This window comes from Myxine glutinosa, chromosome 1 (genome assembly GCF_964187855.1).
Source record: "Myxine glutinosa chromosome 1, kmMyxGlut1.1, whole genome shotgun sequence".
Taxonomy (NCBI): domain Eukaryota; kingdom Metazoa; phylum Chordata; class Myxini; order Myxiniformes; family Myxinidae; genus Myxine; species Myxine glutinosa.
Window position 1 is genome coordinate 89,635,883 of NC_136261.1, and position 22,769 is coordinate 89,658,651.

The window sequence follows — 22,769 nt, forward strand, 5'->3', positions numbered from 1 at the left end:
AACGGCGCCTGTGAGCGGTTCAATGGGACTTTCAAAACGATGATCAAGGCGGTGACTGAGCAAGTAGGTGGTGAGTGGGATCAGGTGATCCCCTGGCTCTTGTTCGCGTACCGGAGTGCTCCACATCGGAGTACCGGGTATTCTCCTTTTTTCTTGCTGTATGGTAGAGAGCCCACCCAGAGGGCCCTTGCACCTCCTGTTTGAACGTTGGGTGGAATCCCCGCCGTCCACAGAACGTTCCATACCGGACCACATCCACGAGACTTGCTCGAGGATACACGATGCCTTAAAAGCTGCCGGTATCAGCCTGACGGATCAAGCCGTCGAGCGAAAGCTCCGTTACGACAAGAAGGCGAAGGCGGTGAGTTTCAAGGCTGGCGATCCGGTTTTGGTCCATCTGCCCCATGCCGGACGGCCCATGGTAACCTCTTATCAGGGGCCTTATCTCATCCGTGAGAAAGTCAGGAGCCATACTTACGTGGACATGCCAGATAAGCGGATAAAAAAACGGATCACCCATGTCAACGCGTTGAAGCCATGGGTGGGGCGGCCGCACACGATCGCCCTAATAGGTGCCGCGGAGCACAGCAGCGACCTCTTAGGTGACGGAGGCAACGCAGGATGCCTCCCGGAGTATATTACTCCAACTCCCCTCGAGGTGTCCTATGACCCAACCCAATATTGGGTGGATCAAAGACCCGCGAAAGATCAGTTGCCGCAGTTGGAGCCTTTGACTCAACCACAGAAAAAAGATATGCAGGTGTTGTTTCGGGCCTATCCTAGTCTGTTCTCTGGCGGGATTGGAACCATGAGAGGTGTTCTCCATAACATCGACACCGGTGACCACCCGCCCATACGTCAATCATTCTACCGTGTGTCCCCGGAGAAAACTGACGTCATGAGACAAGAAGTCTCCAAGATGTTGGATTTGCGTGTCTGTCGACCCAGCAACAGTGAGTGGGCCTCTCCGCTCATTTTAGTCAAGAAAGCCGACGCCACTTGGCGACCTTGCGTCGATTACCGTCGCCTCAACAACGTATCAAAAGGGGATTCGTACCCGCTACCCCGTCTTGACGACCTGGTTGATCGTCTAGGGACCGCGAGTTTCATCTCTGTCCTTGATGCCATGAAAGGCTACTGGCAAATCCAGCTCACAGATCGGGCGCGTGAGGTCAGTGCCTTCTGCACGTCTTTTGGCCACTTTGAGTTCATGGTTATGCCGTTTGGAGTCAGAGGTGGCCCGGCCACCTTCCAGCGAGCCATTAACCGGGTTCTCGCTGGGCTCGACGAATTCGCCGTGGCCTACATCGACGACATCGCCGTGTTCTCCCACACGTGGGAAGACCACGTTAAGCACCTCCAGGCCGTCTTTTCACGACTATCGGAGCATAACGTGACTCTCAACGCCGTCAAATGCCATGTGGGGCACGGCCGAGTGAAGTACCTCGGTTATGAAGTGGGCAGTGGGCAATTAGCTCCGGTCAAAGCCAAAGTGGAGGCCTTAGTGGATTTCCCGCCGCCCGCCACCAAAAAGGATCTCAGACGATTCTTGGGAGTCACCGGTTTCTACCGACGGTTCATTCCGCGGTTCTCGGAAATCGCTGCCCCCTTAACCAACCTTCTCCGTGGCAGTAAGAAGGGGTCCATATCTCTTCTGTGGACCTCAGAGTGCGATGCGGCGTTCGATGCGCTGAAGAGAAGCCTTGCCAACCGACCGGTTCTAAAGGCACCCGATTTCTCCTTGCCGTTCCAAATTTTCACCGATGCATCCGATCTCGGGATCTCAGCCGTGCTCACGCAAAACGAGGATGATGTTGCGAAACCCGTCATCTACTACTCTCGCAAGCTGTTGCCCAGGGAGCGGAACTACAGTACCGTGGAGAAGGAGCTCCTCGCTATCATGGCGGCAATCCAGGTATTCGCTGTCTACATTGGCCATGGACCCATCACCATCTACAGCGACCACCACCCGCTCGGTTGGCTCAGCCACGCCAAAACCTCCAACCAGCGTATCCTGCGCTGGGCGCTTCTCCTCTCCGAATACGACCTCACAGTCAAACACGTGAAAGGAGTGGAGAACAGACTAGCTGACCTCCTTAGTCGCCATCTAGTAGATAAGGAACCCCAAGGTTAAGCTGGGCCCACAGGCGGAGAGGGGATACCGGTTTTGGTGTTCCTTTATTCCTCCCGAAAGAGACTTGCTCCTCGGTCCGTTTTCCCTCCTGTAAACGCTTTCCCCAACTTGAGTTTGGCCCCCTTGTCTCTCTATTGTGCTTTGTGTGAAGTGTAACTCTTGTGGGGTAGATATTAATGTGGTGTATTGTGTTTAATATTGTGTTGTGGATAAACCTTGTTCATTGTATAAGCCTGTTAACAATTACCGCCATCATATTGCCATGTGATTTGCACCTACTACAAATACTGGTTTCAAAACGCCGTCTATCCGACGGGTTTTTTTACTTAGGTGGGGAGGACTGTGAGAAACAACCTTGTTCTCACCAAATTAGTGCCCCGCCCACCACGTCACGTGACCTCCTTTCAGCCTCACGCGATTGGGTGGCGATTCGGCACGCGATTGGTGGACGGTGGGAGAGCCGGCCGCCATCTTGTGCGACGGACGTGGCTCGAAGGCGTCGAGTGGAAAATAGAAAAACGGGGATTTTTTAAGCCTCACGACAGCCGAGTTGTGCTGATCGTTTATAGTTCTGTATTTTAAGAGTGAGTAACTCCGGAAGAGAACGAGTGATTCCCGGATATCGTAGATTGGAACTTTGAGTCATATTGCCTGTGTCGTGTTTGGAGCTTCTGGGGCCGACAGTTCCTGCAGGCTTTGTGCTGTGTATTCCACTCTGTTACCATCCATTGTTTTTGAGATCGAGCCAATAAATCATCGTGCCTACCCCCTAGAGGCCGGTTAAAACACAGTTGTGTTTATTGAGTTCTCTTTGTCCACCCCGTGGACTACTTGAAGCCCGGACATTAACGTCAGTATTCCGGGCTGGAAGCATTTAACAGCCGGGATCGCGACAAAATATATATATATATATGTATATATATATGTATATATATATATATATATATATATATATATATATATATACATATATATATATATATGTATATATATATATATATATATATATATATATATATATATATATATATATATATATATATATATATATATATATATATATATATATATATATATATATATATATATATATATATATATACGTATATATATATATATATATATATATATATATATATATATATATATATATATATATATATATATATATATATATATATATATATATATATATATATAATGCTGGGCCAGACAAGGTCTACACTTTGAATTTTGTTTCAAGGTCTGGTATTGAGTCTAAATAGTTATGCTTCATGACCCAATACAGTTAATTGGTGAAAGTTTGTGTTTAACTCAAATTCCACATCAAAGGACACTATAACATGAGGACAATATAAATAGGAATGAATTGTGTACCCAGAGGATGTGATGGAGACGAAGGATGATGTTCTTCTGTCTCTGAATCGGAACTACTATAAGGAGAAAAGTCTTTGTCAGCACAAAAACTTTGAAGCAGCCGTCCCACCGGACGAGACTATAAGATGAGAAAAAAACAGGAAGGTGGGGATGATCGGGATGAGGAAAGAGAAAAAGAAAGTTGTTAAGATATGAGCAAAACTTTCAAAACTAATTAACATCATCGATTGTTTTTTTTTCACTCTTGTTGAAAATGTTTGCAACTTCCAAACAACCTAAACATTTGTGGTTGACCCTAAATTTCTATTATGCACAACTATGAACTGTTTCAGAGTGAGGAATTGTATTGAACAGAGAGGAGAGATAGTCAAAAAGGGAGAGAGAGAGAGAGAGAGAGAGAGGAGAGATAGTTAAAAAGGGAGAGAGAGAGAGGGGAGATAGTTAAAAAGGGAGAGAGAGAGGAGAGATAGTCAAAAAGAGAGAGAGAGAGAGGAGAGATCGTCAAAAAGGGAGAGAGAGGGAGATAGTCAAAAGGGGGGAGAGAGGGAGAGATAGTCAAAAAGGGAGAGAGAGAGGAGGGGAAAAGAAACTTTTTGAAAGAAAGAAAGAAAAAAGAAAGAAAGAAAGAAAGAAAAGAAAAGAAAAAAGAAAAAGAAAAGAAAAAAAAGAAAAGAAAAGAAAAAGAAAGAAAAGAAAAAGAGAGAGAAAACTTTTTTTTCTTTTTTTTAATGAACTGTTTCAGAGTATTGTCATCCCACTGTGCAACAGTGCAATTATAACATGTCATCATATCATATGCTTGGGAGCAGAAAATCAAACACCTCTGAGTGGTGGGGACCAGAGATGTGAGTGTTGGGGAGGGTGGGGAGGCGGAGGGGTTGGGGGGGACAAAATTAGACCTTTGTGACTCCAAGGAAATCAGTGGCATAAATCCCAAATAAATCATTAGAATGTCCACTCTGGGTTTGGGAGGTCAGAGGTTTAATTCTGTCCCTGGTTGAGTTATACCAAAACCAAAAAACGTTATGTGCTGCTTCCTCATCTTACACTCAGCACTTAGAGGATAGAACACAGATAAACAACATGGGTTGGTATCCCATGGGAAGAGAGAAAATTCTCTATAATTGTCCTCGTGAGTATTAAGAAAAAAAGCGATGTGACCACACTGCCCTGCAGTTACGTCACTTCCCCCAAGGTGCACGATTTGTGTGTGCATGATTTGTGTCGCAGCTTCTCCATGAGCCTGACCAACATAAAGACCAATTACTGCACAATAGTCTCAAGAAGGAAGCCAGACATTAACAATACATATGCACACACACATATGCACACACACACATGCACACACACATATACACATATAAATGTGTACTTTGTTACGTGTTACCTCCCCAAACCCCGGTTACGGTGCACCTCAGAATTTTGAGAGGGAACAAGGCAGAAAGCCATGGTAAAACCACACCAATGCAATTGTAGAACAAAACAACTAATTGTATTAAGAACTCTCACATACACAATAATAACACTATTAAAGAAAGTACCATGAAATTATCACTTGCATCAAATGAACAATACATATGATGGTACCATCATTCCCCAATGCTCTCAAAGCAATAAACTCATTATACGCCAAACGTGAATGGAATGTAACATTCCCCAAAGTCCGTGCACGGATCCCCACGCTGGTTTAAGCTGTGCAGAATGGCAAGAAATAGGAAGGTATCGGCACAAGTGCAGACGGAGAGTTACGAGGTGAGAGATCGGGCAGCTGGCGGCTCACAGGATAATGATCCCCCAAAACATGAGTGTAATCCATGCCTCATGTCCACCAATGATTAAGCCGGTATGGAAAACCAACGGCGATCAACACAATGATGTTGATATGGAAATCCCAACAGCAAAACAAGATGCACCAAGTGGACAGCCTCTTCTTCTTCGAGGACAAAATGGCATATAGGCCTGTAATGGAGGCGCTGGCTCCCTCCAACAATGACTCACACTTGGTGATAAAACCTGAGATGCAGGTTTAATTGCAATCGCAATATAGGACGATCTCGCGGACAATCCCTTTCACGGGAAGCCTCTCCTCCTGACCTCCTCACTTCCTGACCTCCTCACCTCCTAACCTGAGCTCCTCACCACATACAAGGCTTTCATCCACAGCTCAATGGAATACTGCTCTCCCCTCTGGGCTGGTGCTCCTGCCTCACACCTAGCTCGTCTTCACGCTGTTGAAACCAAAGCGTTCAGAATCGTTGGAATCTCCCGCGATGAAGCTAACTCCAAGGGCCTTTCACTCACTCACCGCAGGCAGGTTGGTGGTCTTTCCGTCTTCTACCGACTCCTCTCTGGCCTTGCCCCCCCAGCTCTCTCTGGGCTCTGTCCAGCAAATATTCCTACAGGTCGCACAAGACCTGCCTGCAACCCTCTTATGGTTAAACTGCCAAAATCAAGACTCTCTGCTCACCTTCACTCCTTCATTCCTCTTTTCTCCCGCCTCTGGAACAAACTCCCTCACTCTCTTCAATCCCACTAGACCCTCCAGGTCTTTAAAACAGCTGTTCACCACCATCTCTTATCTTCCCCCATCCAAAACCTTGATCTTTTCTACCCCCGCTAATTTCACCCCAAATCCACTTTTTTGAAATACCAACTTCTGTCCTGGAAATCCTTGGTGTCCTTGTGTTTTATGCTTTTCCCACCCCCCCCCCCCCCCCACCTCCCTTCCCACGCCTCCTCCCCCCAAGCCCTATCCCTCGAGAACATCTCCCTGCTCTCAAATGTTGTGTTTGTGTGCTTCCCCTTCTCTCCCCATCTTGTCTTCCGCTCCCTCTTTTTATATATTTTGTTTGTCTGGTTGATTTGTTTGTGAAATAAATGTTAGCTCTTTCACGAGCCTCGATTCAGTGTACAAAAAAAACCAAAAAAAAAAACCTCATTCGCGACCAATGTCAAAAAAGTCCGCTTGCAGCCTCGACGCGACTCACAGCGGTATCTCTCTCATGGCCGTCTCCTCTCTGCCAAGCTCCTCCTTCTCTTCCGGCTTCTTTGCTGCATTTTTTCTTTTTCCTCCACAAACATTTCTTTTTACCTTTTACTAAAGTAATCTCCATTTCACACAAAAATGTTAACAACAAAACTACCTAAACCTAAAAATCCTACAAATAAATAATAACAACAAAGGCGGAAGTGACGGATCCGTAACAATATATATATATGATCCACCGTCACAAAGGATTTTCCTATCACGTGAACCCGGGTTACACTCCCCCTAAAATAGATTAATTAATTGTGTCAAATGATTTTAAATCACGGGGCAACCCGGGTTACCGCGTGGTGGATCATATATATATATATATATATAAATAAATACGTACATACATACACATATTGACATCAATTGACACCATCAAAAATAATAATAAGAATCCTAACAAGAACAATAGGCTTCCAGTGAGAACCTCACTTGCAGCCAAATAAAAATAGTAACAATAATTACAGATGGAGTCTTCAATAGCCACAATTATTTACACCTTGTCGGCTTAGCTGGTGTTACCTAGGGTTCCCTCATCTCTCACAGCGGTGATTACAATATTGGTGATTATGGTGCGGTGTCTTTATCACCTCATGTTACCTCACCTTGTGTTTCCTCACCTTTCACAACGATAATTACAATATTGGTGATTACAGTACGACATATTTATCACACCCTTTCCTCACCTCGTGTTCCCTCACCTTTCACAGTGGTGATTACATTATTGATGATTATGGTGTGGCGTCTTTATAACAAGTTTTCCTCACCTTGTCACTCATCCTGATGATTACTACATTGATCGCGGTGCTATCCTTGACAATTTTACACTTCTTTGAGGTTTGGTGGGGCGGAATGGGTACTCCTGCATGGAGGGTGGGGGTGGGGGTAGGGGTGCCCTCTAATGATAGTAATAGTAATACTAGTAGTAGTAGTCATAGTAGTAGTAATAGTAAAGTATCAATTTCCTGCACAGACACAGAAATGTGAGAAGAGGTGTGGGAACGTTAATAATGCAAATTGTGACATGGTATTGACCTTCTTTGGGTCCTGCCCACGTCCTCGGTTTCTGTTGCCTTTTTTACCCAATCTCGCTGGTGGAGAAAAGGTGGCTGCTGTTGGTTCGACTTTGACAGTCACACCGGGTCTGTCATGACGCTGTAAATACCAAACAACATTTTAAGATCGTCGCTCTCTTTCAGTTCAACATGACACAAATTATTGTCAAGTTCTTCAACGTTTCATCTCCATTTTCACAAACAGACATTTTCTTAGTACAAATTAATGTCAAACAAGCTCATAATAAAAATGAGATTAGAACAAAAACAATCCTTACCGTTCCACTTCTCTCTCCAGTTCTTTTATTTGTTGCATCATTTATTGTGCCATGCTTTTCTGTTTCACTGGTAGTATCACCATCAATCTCAACTTCAACCCCAGCATGCCCAGGTGGGGCCAATGCCCAAGGTGCCCAAGGTCCACTTGGAACTGGCCTTCTAATCCCCGAGCCTCCACTATTTGCCAGCAACCAATCCCTCACTTGCAGACTCCAGATTCTGTTTTTTCCTGGATTCTCATCATTATCTCCATTGCCATTAAGATCCGCACTTGACGTGGGGTGCAGGACAGATATGGAACTTGGCAAAGTACTGGGCCGATCGAGGTGCAAGTTATCTGGAGAAGAAGGAGGCACGAGTGGCGGAGAAGCCTGGCAAGGGAAGCCAGTCGAAGCCCAGGTGGCAAATTGCGCCAACAGGCCCAATCCAGACTCTTCGTCCCATAAACCCCGTTGAGTACCAACAGAAACTGCTCTTTCCTCTTTCATATCATTATTTTCCTTCTGCTGTTCCTTCCCACCACTGGCATCACCTTCAGCGTCTTCTTCTGAACTCCAATCTGGAAATGATTCAGCACCACACAGAGAGGCAAAAGACTTAGATGTCAGAGTTTTAGCAAACCTCAATGTCTGGGTACGGCTTGTTATTCCTCCCAGAATACCCAAGAGATAATTTTAAAATGAACTAGAACACGTTTCTTGTTCCACCATAATGCTGTCTGTGTAAGGCCCAACTGACCAACACCCACTAATATTGAGAGCAATATTCCCATTTGTGTTTCTAGGAAATTATGTGGTATTGTGTGGTAAAATTATTTCTGGTAAATATTAGGTAGGTTGGTGGTCTTTCTGTCTTATACCGCCTCCTCTTCGGCCTAGCTCCCCCAGCTCTGTCTGTGCTCTGTCGCCCAAATATTCCTACTGGTCGCACAAGATCTGCCAGCAACCCTCTGATGGTTAAACTACCAAAATCTAGACTCTCTGCTCATCTTCACTCTTTCATTCCTCTTTTCTCCCGCCTCTAGAACAAACTCCCTCACTCTCTTCAATCCCACTCCTCCCTCCAGGTCTTTGAAACAGCTGTTCACCACCATCTCTTATCTTCCCCCATTCAAAACCTTGATCTTTTCTACCCCCATTAATTCACCCCAAATCCACTTTTTTGAAATACCGACTTCTTTCCTGGAAGTCCTAGCAGTGTCCATGTGTTTTATACCTCTCCCACCCCTCCCCCCTAACCCCCACCCATTTCCCATGCCTCTTCCCCCCAAGCCCTCCCCCTCCCACAGATCTCCAGATGTCCCTGTTCTCTACTGTTGTACTTGTGTGGTGGAGAAGCAGCACACTATATCATATGTTTTATGTGTCAGTTTGTTTTTTTGTGATTAATGTTAACTCTTACACGAGCCTCGATCTTGTCTACAAAAAATATATATATTTATTAATAATAATAATAATAATAATAATAATAATAATTCTAAACACAAAAATTAAGTCGACACAGCTAAATGAGTAAAATTAGATGTCCAGAATAGCATTGACATGAAAGACCCTCCTTGGACTCTTATTAACTCTGATGCAAAGATATAATTAATGTTCTTAAATTTTCAGTTGGAAGGTTATAAGTTGAATGATGAACATTACACCTTAACATTTTCTCACACAGTCAGGGCTGAAAGTCAGGGACAAACAATTTAATTCCCAAATAAATTTTTACCACATCATTGGTATCCAACCAAGCGTCAAATAGGACATATGTATTTCACAAGGTTTTTCACAAAACGTGCCAAATGGGAAAGCAAGAGATCCATAAGTTTCGACCATCGAAACAAACATTGATAAATTATTGATATTCGCGAAGAACTTGCCCTTACAAGCGGGTAAATTTCCCCAGAATTACGGGTGGGTTAATTCCCCAAGAATTATGAACAGGTTAACTCACCCAGAATTAGCATTCTAGTATGCCTTGCCTAGAACTTGCCATTCTAGTATTCTAGTATGACAACGCCTCCCACCAGGGATGGTCATACATATTACATATTTACATAGAGTGAATTGGGGTTCCCTCACCCATAACCTGAACCCCAGGGATTCTTATTTTTTAAACCACAAAAAACCTTCCCATGTACAACCAGTAGTTTTAATCTCATTTAATACAGTGATTCAGGAGTACATAGAAGTCAACCAAACACACAAACAAACACATAAACAAGAAGACATCATGTGGAGCACGATACTTGCAAAATCCGCGCCCCCCCCCCCCTCCTCCCCAAGAAAAAAAATTCCATTGATACAGCAAATTGTCCATTTCATCAAGATTAAAATTGACAATCTTGATCAAAGTTCAAGTCAATAGGAAGAAAAGTGACGATTTTTCAGATGAAAAATGATGATTTTGGAAGGTTGACCTTGAGTTGACCTTTGCCCTCAAAAATAGTTGGTTTCCCTATTTAGTAACTCAATGTGCAAATGCTGTTCAATTTTCAAGTCAATCGGATGAAAATTGATGGTTTTCAGATGAAAAGTGATGATTTTGGAAGTTTGACCTTGAGTTGACCTTTTGACCTCAAAAATAGTATATTTCCGAATTTAGTGACTCGATATGCAAATGCTGTTCAATTTCCAGTCAATCGGTTGAGAATTGACAGCTTTTTAGATTAAAATTGATGATTTTAAAAATTTGACCTTGAGTTGACCTTTGACCTTTTGACCTCAAAAATAGTATGTTTCCCAATTTAGTGACAATATACAAATGCTGTTCAATTTTCAAGTCAATCGGTTGAGAATTCATGGCTTCTTAGATGAAAATTGATGATTTTTTTAATTTGACCTTGAGTTGACCTTTGAACTTTTGACCTCAAAAATAGTTCAGTTCCAAATTTTGTGACTCACTAAATGAGCTAAATGAGTAAATGAGAATATATAATAGCATATACAAATGCCATTCAATTTTCAAGTCAATCGGATTTAAAATGGCGATTTTAGAAATTTGACCTCCAGATGACCTTTGACCTCAAAATCAATAGGCTTCTCAATTGGGACGACCTATACAACTTGGTAAAGTTTTGTGACGATCGGTTTAGAATTGTGACCTGTAGGCCGGTGACAAACAAACAGACAAACAAACAAACAGACAGAACCACAAACGCAACCGACCAATATACTTGAAAAATCTTCCATTTTGCAAGTAACAAACAGACACTTCTCAAACGATAGTGCGATTATAGTTTTGAAAGAACTACTAGTCTGACCTGGGCTGGTGTCAGAGAATTGCACATCCTTTTGTGTCTTGCTGACTGCACCTGATTGCCCAGATACAGGGGTAGAATGTGCATATTCAGCTGAAACAGGAATTGCCTGCAACATGTGACTCAAATTAGGGATTGGCCGCAAAGACTGGGTTGACACCTGGGAAGAACGGGGTTGACGCAGGCCCGAGCGGATTGATTTCTCTTCGCCTGACACTGGGCCCCAACCTGTAGGAAACAGAAAAGGAAATAAATTTGCTATTGATTTGGGTTGGCCTTTAGCATTCCTTTGTTGTGGTTAGCATTCCCTTATTAACCTCTGGCTCATTATGTGAGGAACACAAGTTCAAATCACATGTGCCGTTTGTGTTTGACCCTTGACTATGGATGAGACTTTCTTGAAATTTGTGTCAAAGTGCATTGTTGCCTCCTAATGCCTTTGTCCTGGATTTGATGGATGTACAAGCGACTCCATAAAATTGAGATCAGTGAAAAAAAATGTCACAAAATTATACCACACAGGATGGTATAATTATATTACCAATCTTTGCTCTGTCACGTTGTTTTTCCAAGCCTAGATTTTACATACATTAAGTCCTCTATTCATGTTGTTCATATTTACGTTGTTTCACTTGAATGTCGCTGAAGAATTAGGGAGCATAATTCGATTTAAAATACATCGATTCATTAAAATGTTGTTTTGAAAATAGAAAAATGAAAAATTTAAGAAAACAACATGCGTGAACTACTTTGGGCAACGTTCGTAATGAAACGCAAAAACTATCACTCCACTGCATACTCTAGCATCAGTGTTGAAATCAATGCCATAAATAATGGTTAACACCCAATTGTGCCATGTGCATTTATTGTGAGTTTTCACCTGTTGAACCTTAGCAAAACCCTGAACATGAGTGCAAAACGCACAGCAGGTGACATTGTTACATCTGCATCAAAGAAGGCGAGGAAAAAAATTAAATTAGAGATAAAATGGATGTGCTAAAGCGGTTTGATGTGGGAGAACGAACTGTGGACGTCGGAAGGGCACTTGGCCTACCAGCTAAGATGGTGAGAACAATACGTGCTAAGGATATATATATATATATATATATATATATATATATATATATATATATATAATTTTATATATATATATATATATATATATATATATATATTTCTGACGAGCTGCGATTTTGGTTTGGCTGAATCTCAGTCGACCCAACGCTGAGAGAGCGAATGGCATATTTGATTGGTCAAGATGGCGTAAAATGACGTAATATTTTTTTCCAAGTAATGTAAATGGGACGTTTTGGGAAGTGCCTCGAAGGTGATTTGTGTTCTACAATGTTCAAGCACATACAGTAATCCCTCGATTATATGGAAGGGTTACGCTCCTTAAAATCACACTGTTAGGTGAATTTCCATATATCGAATTTAATTATCCCATATACTCCAATCATACAAGTGAAGATAGGTTCCTATTGATACATCAAGTACATCAAGTTTAACTTCTAAAGTAATTGCTTCATGGGCTCTTTTTGTGCTCCTGCTGCCGCTGTCATGTAAGGGTCACTTTCCAGACATCTTAAGCAAGAGTGAAGCACTTTATAGTCTTGAACAAGTTTGAAATCCGAAGGAGCGTAAATCACACCGACTGCTGTGACATAGTGGGACGTCATATGAAAGGCAGCGACAAACAGCCAAGTATGAAATGTGCTTAAGATAAATAAAAAACACACATCATGAATTTATATATTTTTTCTATTTCTTCTAAAACATGTTCATATTTTTTGAGATGCAAAATTTCCATTATTGCAATTTTTACTTCCACATGTCGAAATGTAATCCCTCATTACTCATTTCTGTTAGAGAAAATTTCCAAATACATTAAACTCTTAAATATCATGGGTTTGAATATCGCGGGTTTTGACCAACAGCTCGGTAACCTCTCGTGTAACGATTTAGTTATCGTGGGGTTTAACGTCGACCAATCGTGGTTTTTGAGCTTAGCTGTGACGGTTATCCCCCACCACGAGCCTTATGTTGTTACTTGCATACCGTTAATAACGACGCTGAAGTGTAAAACAATGGAGAAAAAGTGATTATTGTTAACAGTTTTGACTTTACACATATAATTCGACCTTACACATCTACTGCATATATTAAATACCCAAACTGTGGTTTTTGATTGGATGTTTGGACAGACGGACTATGTGTATGTCCATCCATCCCGACATCCCTTTAATCCTAAAGGGTATTATGTATGACTATGTATGTATGAGTAACGTGGTGGACAGACAATCAAAGGACTGCCTTACACCCATTGGCTGGACAGCTGGCCTCGGCCACCATGTTCCTGCTAGGGTTGGCCCATGCCATCTGCGGAAGCGTTATACGGTTTTCACAATCGTTATGCCTTCTATTTAAATTTTCACTTCAGTGTAAAGCAAGGATTAGTAAATACTAGCAGGAGTACGGTTCCACTGAGGTATGGATGCCGGGAGGTGGGATGCCGGCAGAATTAAATACCACTGAGGTACGGTTTTATTTATCCCAAGGTGCTGTGTATTTTCTTGACAAAGTGGTCCCCCACCTCAAATACTCCCAGGCTGTTGCACAGAAGTTCTGCATGCTCAACTAGTATAATTAAATTGTAAATCAGTGGGGTGCAGGTTGTAACTGAGACATGGTGTGTACAGTACTGTACTATACCTATCTCCGCGTAAACACTACGTTCAGTGTCATCTTCCATGTAATGAGAATCAATTTATTTGTTTTTGGTTATTATTGCCCTTAATGATTTTTAACCATGGTTCCTAACAGGAAAACTGTTGTTAGAGGTGACCCAAGTGCAAAAAAGTCGAGGAAAGCGATGCTTTGAGGCACTTCTGTGTGATTTGTTAACCTCTGGCTCATCGTTAACATGACCTTTCCTGCTGCTCCGTGTTGTTGGTTATTTTTTCCGCAAAGATACATTAAGTCCTCTATGTATCCTCAGATGTCCTCAGAAATAAACTAATGTTATGCACCAGCAACTACAAATGTCAATTAAGTAGTTCCTGGTGCATAACATTAATGAGGAGCTACATGGTACACAAGAAAGTGTGGGTTTTGGACAAGCTTGGTCGAAGCGAGAGTGTGTTTATTTTATTTATTTGCTGGTTTATGAGCTGCAGAACGATTTATAAAAGAAACACATCGCCAGATTACAAAGGGAACGATTTAAGATATTATAGTAATAGGGGAGGAATGGTGGGAGCTTTGGGGCTGGCAGGATGGACTAGAGGTACGTTCACTCGCTTCTAAACCATCTATCCTGGGTTTGAATCTCGGCCCAGCTATAACCGGTCATCCCAGTGTTTCACAGGCAGGGTGTTTCATCAATGTGTGTGCCGTCCTTAGGATAGACATTGCATTGGGCATCCCATCTGCCGGCAATAATTGGTGGACGTTTAAGTCCCCACTGTGTCATTTGCATGAAGAGTATGCGAGTTATCGCTGGCGCCATGAAAAATTACAAATTCCTGCTGTAACTACTGCTAGGAAGGCAATGGTAAACCACCAAATTTAACCTTTGCTGCATCGGTGGCACCGACACTCTGTGAAGACCATTGTACATCAGAGAGAGAGAGGTGGGAGATTTATACAAATTACAGAATGGAAGGGCTGGGTTTAATCTTACATTGAATGTTTATTCTGCTTCATCGCAGCAGGAGACTTCAATCGTATAGCCAATTTATATTTATTTTACATGTTTATTTTTGGCTGCCGCACACCTTTCTTTTTTTTTTCTCGAAACCCAGGAACATAACCCCGTTATTACCATACCAAATTGGTTTTAACTATCGCTGTTTTGAATATCGCAGCATTTTACAGGTATATAACCCTATCTATCCAACATGTTACATTAGTTCTTCATGCCTATTGTTTGTGTCGTTTATGACATCCTTAAAAACAGTGAGTTTCCTGTTTAGAAGGATTTTCAATTTTGTCTGACTGAGAGACAGGCAGACAGACAAAATATATTACCGTACTCCTTTCTGCGCATGCGTGATAAGAACAAGATTCCACACAATTTGCCAAATTCAGAGCCAAAGTACTGCTAAACTGAAGGTTTTGTGTTTCTACAGTATTCCAATGTTTCCAATTCATGTTCTACATTGTTCAAAATATAAACCTCAATTGCAATTAAGTAGTTCCTCGATCATTCAGGGGCAATGGAAGGAGGAAAAGAATTCCCGTGTTTAGGTGTTTGGAAGGAGGAAATAACTACAAAGAGTGTTTCATAACCTCAGTGTTGCGCAGGTAAAAAAGGAAATTGTAATACCCTCTGCCACCATCACCAGGTGGCACCACACGGTACACATTTACATAGAGAACATACAGTCATGTGAAAAAGTAAGTACACCCCATGTAAAGTTTTCACTTTTTCAACATATTTTAACATACAGCTATTTGATCTTCATTTCAACAATATTGATAGATAAAGGTGATATAATATAACAAATATCATGAAACATTTACATTTTGTAGCCCATTGTATAACTTAAATAAACATAAATGCAAATTTCGCATGTGGAAAAAGTAAGTACACCCTTGACTCTAATAGGTGGTATTGCCCCCTTTGGCAGAAACAACCTCATGTAGGCATTTCTTATAACTGTCTACCAGTCTCTGACATCAACTGGGAGAAATTTTTGCCCACTCCTCCATGCAGAATTCTTTCAGCTGTGTGATGTTTGAGGGATTTCGTGCATGCACAGCTCGTTTCAAAATCCCCCCACAACATCTCGATGGGATTTAGATCCGGGCTTTGACTTGGCCATTCCAGAACCCTCCATTTCTTTCTTTTCAGCCATTCCTTGGTGGATTTACTGGTATGTTTAGGGTCATTGTCATGTTGCAAGGTCCACCTTCGGTTGAGCTTCAACTTTCTGACAGATGTCCTCACATTGTCCTCAAGCACCCTCTGGTGCAATGAAGAATTCATAGTGGATTCTATGAATCTGAGCTTCCCCTCCCCCTCCCCTCCCCTCCCCCTCCCCTCCCCTCCCTCTCCCCTCCACTCCCGGCCTTCAACTTTCCGACAGATGGCCTCACATTATCCTCAAGCACCCTCTGCTACAATGAAGAATTCATAGTGGATTCTATGATGGTGAGCTGCCCAGGCCCTGATGCAGCAAAGCTGCCCCAACAATAATATTTCCACCACCATGCTTTACAGTTGGTATCAGGTTCTTGTGGTCAAATGCTGTCTTTGGTTTTCGCCAAACATGTCTTCTGGTACTGTGGCCAAATCGCTCTACCTTTGACTCATCTGTCCAGAGCACATTGTTCCAGAAGTGTTGGTCTTTGCCTAGGTGTTCATTGGCAAACTTTAGTCTTGCCCTGATGTTCTTTCTGGACAGGGGTAGAATTTTTATACCACGTATGGGCACTCACTGATGAACCTCTGAAAGTTTGACGAAGATCCATTCAGCGATCTCTGAGAAAAATGGCAACACACAGACAGACAGACCAATGGCTCTCTTATATAGTAGATTTTTATGTGGTGAAGCCGCTTCAATACTTGGCTTTGTCCATCCGTCCGTCAAATATGAAGAAAAAGAATCTTTCTACATCACCGTGTTTAATTCTAAGGATTCTAATGGGTAATTCTAATGCATTCTAAAGGGTAATTCTAAAGGGTTCAAAGGGTAATTCTATTGGGTTCTAAAGAGTAATTTTAAAGGGTTCTAAAGAGTCATTCTAAGGTGTTCTAAAGGGTAATTATAAGGGGTTCTGTTTGTTTCTCGGCTTTGCCTATTTCATTGAAAAACTGAACCGCTTCCTTCGGACACGGGGGCTATTTTTTATTTCTGCAAATTTTAACCACAATATTCCCAACAGGTACATATCCTCAATTTTTATCATTAAGTCAATGATATAGTGTTTGATTTACGTTGTTTCGCCTTATCTCGTGTTTTTCAGGAATGCATCCCCAACGTAAACAGAGGATTTACGGTACAAATAAAAGAACATACAGTAGGTCCCTCATGGTACAAATAAAATAACATAGGTCCCTAATGCTAAATAAAATAACAAAATGGAACATACAATGAAAATCTTTGGAAACTGACTGCACGACCGCTATGACTCACAGGCAGAAGAACTGTCTGTGTCGGATTCTAGAGGTGACATCTGATGGCATCCATGCTCCTTTTCCCTCCTTGCTGGGTGCTCCACCCTGAGCTGCAGGCGAGCCCGAGTTGGAGGAGCGTCCCGAGCTGGAGGAACTTCCACCTTAGCTTGCTTAGTGTCAGACTGTTTTCAATGAGACAACAAAAGGCAAAGAAGACATTAATCTCCATCAAAGAAGGAGATTTCCCAGGTGCATAACATGAGGGATGAAAAGTCCTGGCTATTGAATACTTTTAGAAGAAGGGAATTCTTATCATCAGAAATAAACTACTTATTTACCTAATGAGGTACCATTCATGAGAATCTATATTATAATAGCCGTCGATGATTCTGTCTGTTGGACGTCTGTCCGGGGTGTGGCTTACTCGGTTTGCAGAGTAGCTCCACCCATAGCTCCACCCATTCTGGGAGAGGCTTCATATAAACAAATATCCACCATTTTATTAACTCGCATAGCTTTGAGGCCTGTTTTGTAGGCCCGTGGTGTCTTGCTCTCTCTCCCAGTTTTATTTCAAATCAAATTCGATATATCATTTCATTTTTCACAGTCGCTAACATAGTTTTAGACTCGGTTGAAAAAAAACGGGAAGAAAATCCGATGAAAGTTGCCGTTTATAGTACAAAATGAATTCTCAAAGGCCTGTAACTTCAAGGCCATTGAGTCTCTCACGCCTTTATCTTCAATCTAACTCACCATCTGATTTCATTTTTATCGATGGTTTTAGACTCGGTGTCAGCAATAATTGGGAACATTCCACAAACGCGGGAAAATGCAGATATATTTTTAAAAATCGCGTCATGATGTATCATACACTGCCCAACATGACACCGACGGCAACGTGTCGATATATATTAAAAATTCGCTTTTGCTTTTCCGTTAAGATATATTACTTTTTCGTTTGATGACAGTCGTCACAAAAACGTCAACAATGATGCCGACATATATTTCTTCGTTTTTATTTTATTCAACATTATTATCCGGAAGTAAAATATGTTTCAGGAAATTACCGAGAGATATTTCTTCGTTTTTTTAAATTAGTTATGTGCGCATACACTTTAAATAGGTTTATTTGAAATCTTTAATTTTCCACAATATAATTTACTTGCCATTTATCATTTGATGATTACGAGACACTTCCTCTTGAGGATCGTGACAATTCATGCGCTGCGTGGAAACTTCTATTTCCAAAATGAATGAGACGATCGATGAAGAACGCAGACTTGAACAGGATGTAGCAAGAAAAAGAACGAGACGGGGAAAAGCCGATTGGAGAGGCGAGTGAGGAGCGATTGGAGAAGAGAGTGAGGAGCGATTGGAGGGGAGTGTGAGGCGCGATTGGAGAGGAGTGTGAGGCGCGATTGGAGAGGAGTGTGAGGCACGATTGGAGAGGAGTGTGAGGCGCGATTGGAGAGGAGTGTGAGGCACGATTGGAGAGGAGTGTGAGGCGCGATTGGAGAGGAGTGTGAGGCGCGATTGGAGAGGAGTGTGAGGCGCGATTGGAGAGGAGTGTGAGGCGCGATTGGAGAGGAGTGTGAGGTGCGATTGGAGAGGAGTGTGAGGGATTGGAGAGGAGTGTGAGGGATTGGAGAGGTGAGGGATTGGAGAGGAGAGGAATGTGAGGGATTGGAGAGGAGTGTGAGGCATGATTGGCGAGGAGTGTGAGGGATTGGAGAGGAGTGTGAGGGATTGGAGAGGTGAGGGATTGGAGAGGAGAGGAATCTGAGGGATTGGAGAGGAGTGTGAGGCACGATTGTAGAGGGGTGTGAGGCGCGATTGGAGAGGAGTGTGAGGCGCGATTGGAGAGGAGTGTGAGGTGCGATTGGAGAGGAGTGTGAGGGATTGGAGAGGAGTGTGAGGAATTGGAGAGGTGAGGGATTGGAGAGGAGAGGAGTGTGAGGGATTGGAGAGGAGTGTGAGGGATTGGAGAGGAGTGTGAGGGATTGGAGGTGAGGGATTGGAGAGGAAAGGAATGTGAGGGATTGGAGAGGAGAGGAGTGCTAGGTGGAGAGAGGAGAGTGTCAGGTGGAGAGAGGAGAGTGTCAGGTGGAAAGAGGAGAGTGTCAGGTGGAGAGAGGAGAGTGTCAGGTGGAGAGGAGTGAGGGGTCACATATTATGTGAAATAAATAAATTGTGTTCATTACACCATTTCTGGGTCTGATGACTTGCCAGTAACCATTTTGTAAAAATGAATGTGCAGCATCTAACTCAATATGTCGTAATGTCACACACGTCCATGCCCGTGGGATTCCCACGTCTGACCCCACTAGTAAAATATAATCCACACAAAACAACAATGCCATTGATAAGAACAGGGTTTGTTGTGAAAAGTCAATTGAGGAAGTGGATGGACTTGATTTTTCAAAGCAATGCACAGACAGTCAGGTGACCCAGGAGTGAAGTTACCCAGCAAAACGCATCATGTAAATGTCAGTTAGGCAGCGGCTTGGAGAGCAATGGCAAAATCACAGAACTAAATAATGTAATGGTTGTTTGATTTCGTCAGCCAGGGGCTGTCATTGTTTGTTTATCCTCCTCACACTTTGGCGTATTAGGCTTCTGAGGCAATTTCAATGGCTAAAAATTAAAATCGTGGATGGGTCACCCTCCTATGTGGGATACGTGACTGAGAGTGCAGGAATTTGGAATTTGGCCAGTGTGCTCGAGATAACTCACCTATTCCTCAGGAAGGACAATGGCCGTCAATAGTGAATGAATATTGGACTGAGATTCAACTATGAACTCGGCTCACTGGTTACGAACCTGAACCCCTCAGAATACAGGCAACAATCACTTACTCATTGCAACAAACACTGTCAGATGTTTACCATCCACTAAATAATGCTGGCATGATGGGTCTCTCGCTTCAACTCCATCCAAGGGAAGATACACTTATTGATGCAATGTCCTGCATGTGAAGTACCAAGATGACAGTGTATAATCAGGTTCAGTGGTGACCCTATACTAGACAGCTAAAAGGAAAGTGTGCTAACTCTGCACCATCCTGATGGTGACTGCCAGGATAGCTTAAAGGTATGCACACTCACCTCTGAGCTGTCAATAGCCCTTCATCCTGGTGTTCACAAGCAGGTTGAGGCATCATTGTGTGCATTATCCATCGGATGTACCTTAAACTGGGTGTCCCGTCTGCACTCATTAGTTAGTGGATGGTAAAGATTTCATGATGAACTTCACAAAGAGAAGACGAGCTTGGCACTCTGGCCAATTACAAATTCCTGCTCTAACCTACAGGGGCACTGCATCAGTGGCATAGCTGCCTGTGACCTGCAGCCATATGCTTCACATGAAAGAAAAAGAAGAAACATCCAGATGGACAACTAAGGGTATACCCTTTAGAGTCTAAAGGTATCTAGCAGGTCTACAGGTTTAAATGGTCTAAGGTGGCTAAGGGATGCAAAGTGTGTAAAGGTCTAAGACTCTAAAGAGCGTAAATGGTCCAAAGGATCTATAGAGATCTATGGTGGTCTATAACGGTCTTAATGGGTCAAAACATCTAAAAGGTCGAAAGGGGTCTAAAGATATACAGGGTATTTTTCAATCGTAATTAGGGTTTGAAGGTGTCTAAGGGGTCTAAAGGGATAAAGGAGTCTAAAGTGTCAAAAAACGGTCTAATGTGTCTAAAGATCTTAGAGGTCTCAGGGTCAAGGGGTCTAAGTGATCTAAAGGATGTAAAGATCATCAGGAGACTAAGGGGTCTTTTGTCCGATGCAACCGTTTGTCCAATCGACAGGTAATATTCACCATAGGTGCAACTCCACCTGTAGAATGTCTTAATGATAATTATGACGTCATATGTCACGTGGTTCGGCCGCCATCTTGGAAAAACCGAAAAACGTTGCACCTCGATATCGCCGAAAGCGCTGCATAGAAAAAATTGAGACATGGCTCATTGTAAAGAACTCTCCATGGGGAATAAAATATGTTAATGATGATGTCATAGGTGCCTCCATTATGACGTCATAATTTGACAAGTACAAAACTTCATCCGATCAAGATTACATTTCTTGAGCATAATCTAGGAAAAAATTCGTCTAGAAAAAATTAATGATGACGTCATCAGTCACGTGGTTCGACCGCCATATTTGTTTCAAACACAAAAGCCTTAAAAACCACTGAAAATACATCCTGGCAAGGGTTTTCAATCTCTGATTGCTCTTTTTCTTGTTTCAAATGTTTTTGGCATACCCCACCTACTTCCTCCCCATCTCCACCACCCATGCCCATGTTCCTCAATGCTCATCTTGTCATGAAAGAGGACAGACGTGCATCTGTGTCTCTTTATCTCCCCATGTAGGCCAGATGGTGAGGTGACGTGGCAACTGTAGGGTACTGTTGTCTATCAATGTTATTAAGTTGCTACTGTAATACTCATGTTAAACAATACTAATTGTCTAAGAGAAGAATATTAGCAGGGATAGGGAGAAAATAGATAAACTTTTATGCAAGAAAAATTTTAAGGGGTGGTGTCTACCTCTACCAGGTGGTTAAGTTTCGTGAAGATCGGAGATCGGAGTATTTGTGAAGAAGACCAAATATGCAAATCCTCTTCAAATTTCAAGTCAATTGGATGAAAATTGAGAATTTTAGAAACATGACCTAAGTTGTTGACATTTGGGCTATCTTGACATTTTGACCTTTTAAACTCAAAATCAATAGGCATCTGGCTTATGAACAACTCTACCATTTGGTGAACATTCGTGAACATCGGTTTTAAATTATGACCTGTATGCGATTGACATACAGACAGACAAACTGACAGACAGAATAATGCAAAATAAGACAAAACCAACCAATATACTTGAAAAATCTTCGATTTGAGCAAGTAACAAACAAAATAAACCAGAAAATCCGAATCAAATCCGAATAAACCAGAAAGATGTCGTGCATGGCATGATACTTACAAATCCGAATAAACAATAGTTGCCATGGAAATGACAATTTGGTAATCCAAAAATTTGACCTATCAAGTCTTTTACATGAATGTATGTTATGCATAACAAATTTAGTCGATACATTTTTTAATTGTGGCCTAATGGGTGCTTTACATGTTTTGGATGTCATTTATCCTGACCTTTGGCAAGGTTTGACCAATAAATCCTCCCATATACTACACATATGTACAAATAAGCTGTGCATGCTTCACTTTGAAATACTTGAGAAATTACTGAGGTATGGTACTAATAAATTCACAAAAGGCCCATTTGATCATAATGTGAAATTGTTGTCATGCAATGTCAAAAAGGCTAAATCGATCGTCATGATTTTGGGTGAACCGGGACTGTGACCCAATATGCAAATCCTGTTCAAATTTCATGTTAATAAGATGAAAATTTCATGTGACCTTGAGCTTTGACCTTTTGACCTATTGACATCAAAATCAATCGGCTTCTTGCCTGTGACCACTTCTACCAAGTGGTTAAATTTTGTGAAGATTGTAGGTGATT

General features: G+C 42.2%; 1 protein-coding gene across 5 annotated transcripts in view; it reads right to left on the reverse strand.

The window, feature by feature from the left end:
- LOC137425954 (uncharacterized) overlaps positions 1–22,769 on the reverse strand; it is a 153,570-nt gene that overhangs the window by 56,885 nt on the left and 73,916 nt on the right. For all 5 annotated transcript variants that reach the window (XM_068114673.2, XM_068114697.2, XM_068114678.2 and 2 more), the window contains 5 exons: positions 17,267–17,429; positions 11,130–11,354; positions 7,879–8,438; positions 7,581–7,700; positions 3,512–3,629 (listed from right to left, as the gene is read on the reverse strand). In XM_068114673.2, the coding sequence (XP_067970774.2) occupies positions 3,512–3,629; positions 7,581–7,700; positions 7,879–8,438; positions 11,130–11,354; positions 17,267–17,429 (1,186 nt within the window). The remainder of the gene's footprint in view (positions 1–3,511; positions 3,630–7,580; positions 7,701–7,878; positions 8,439–11,129; positions 11,355–17,266; positions 17,430–22,769) is intronic.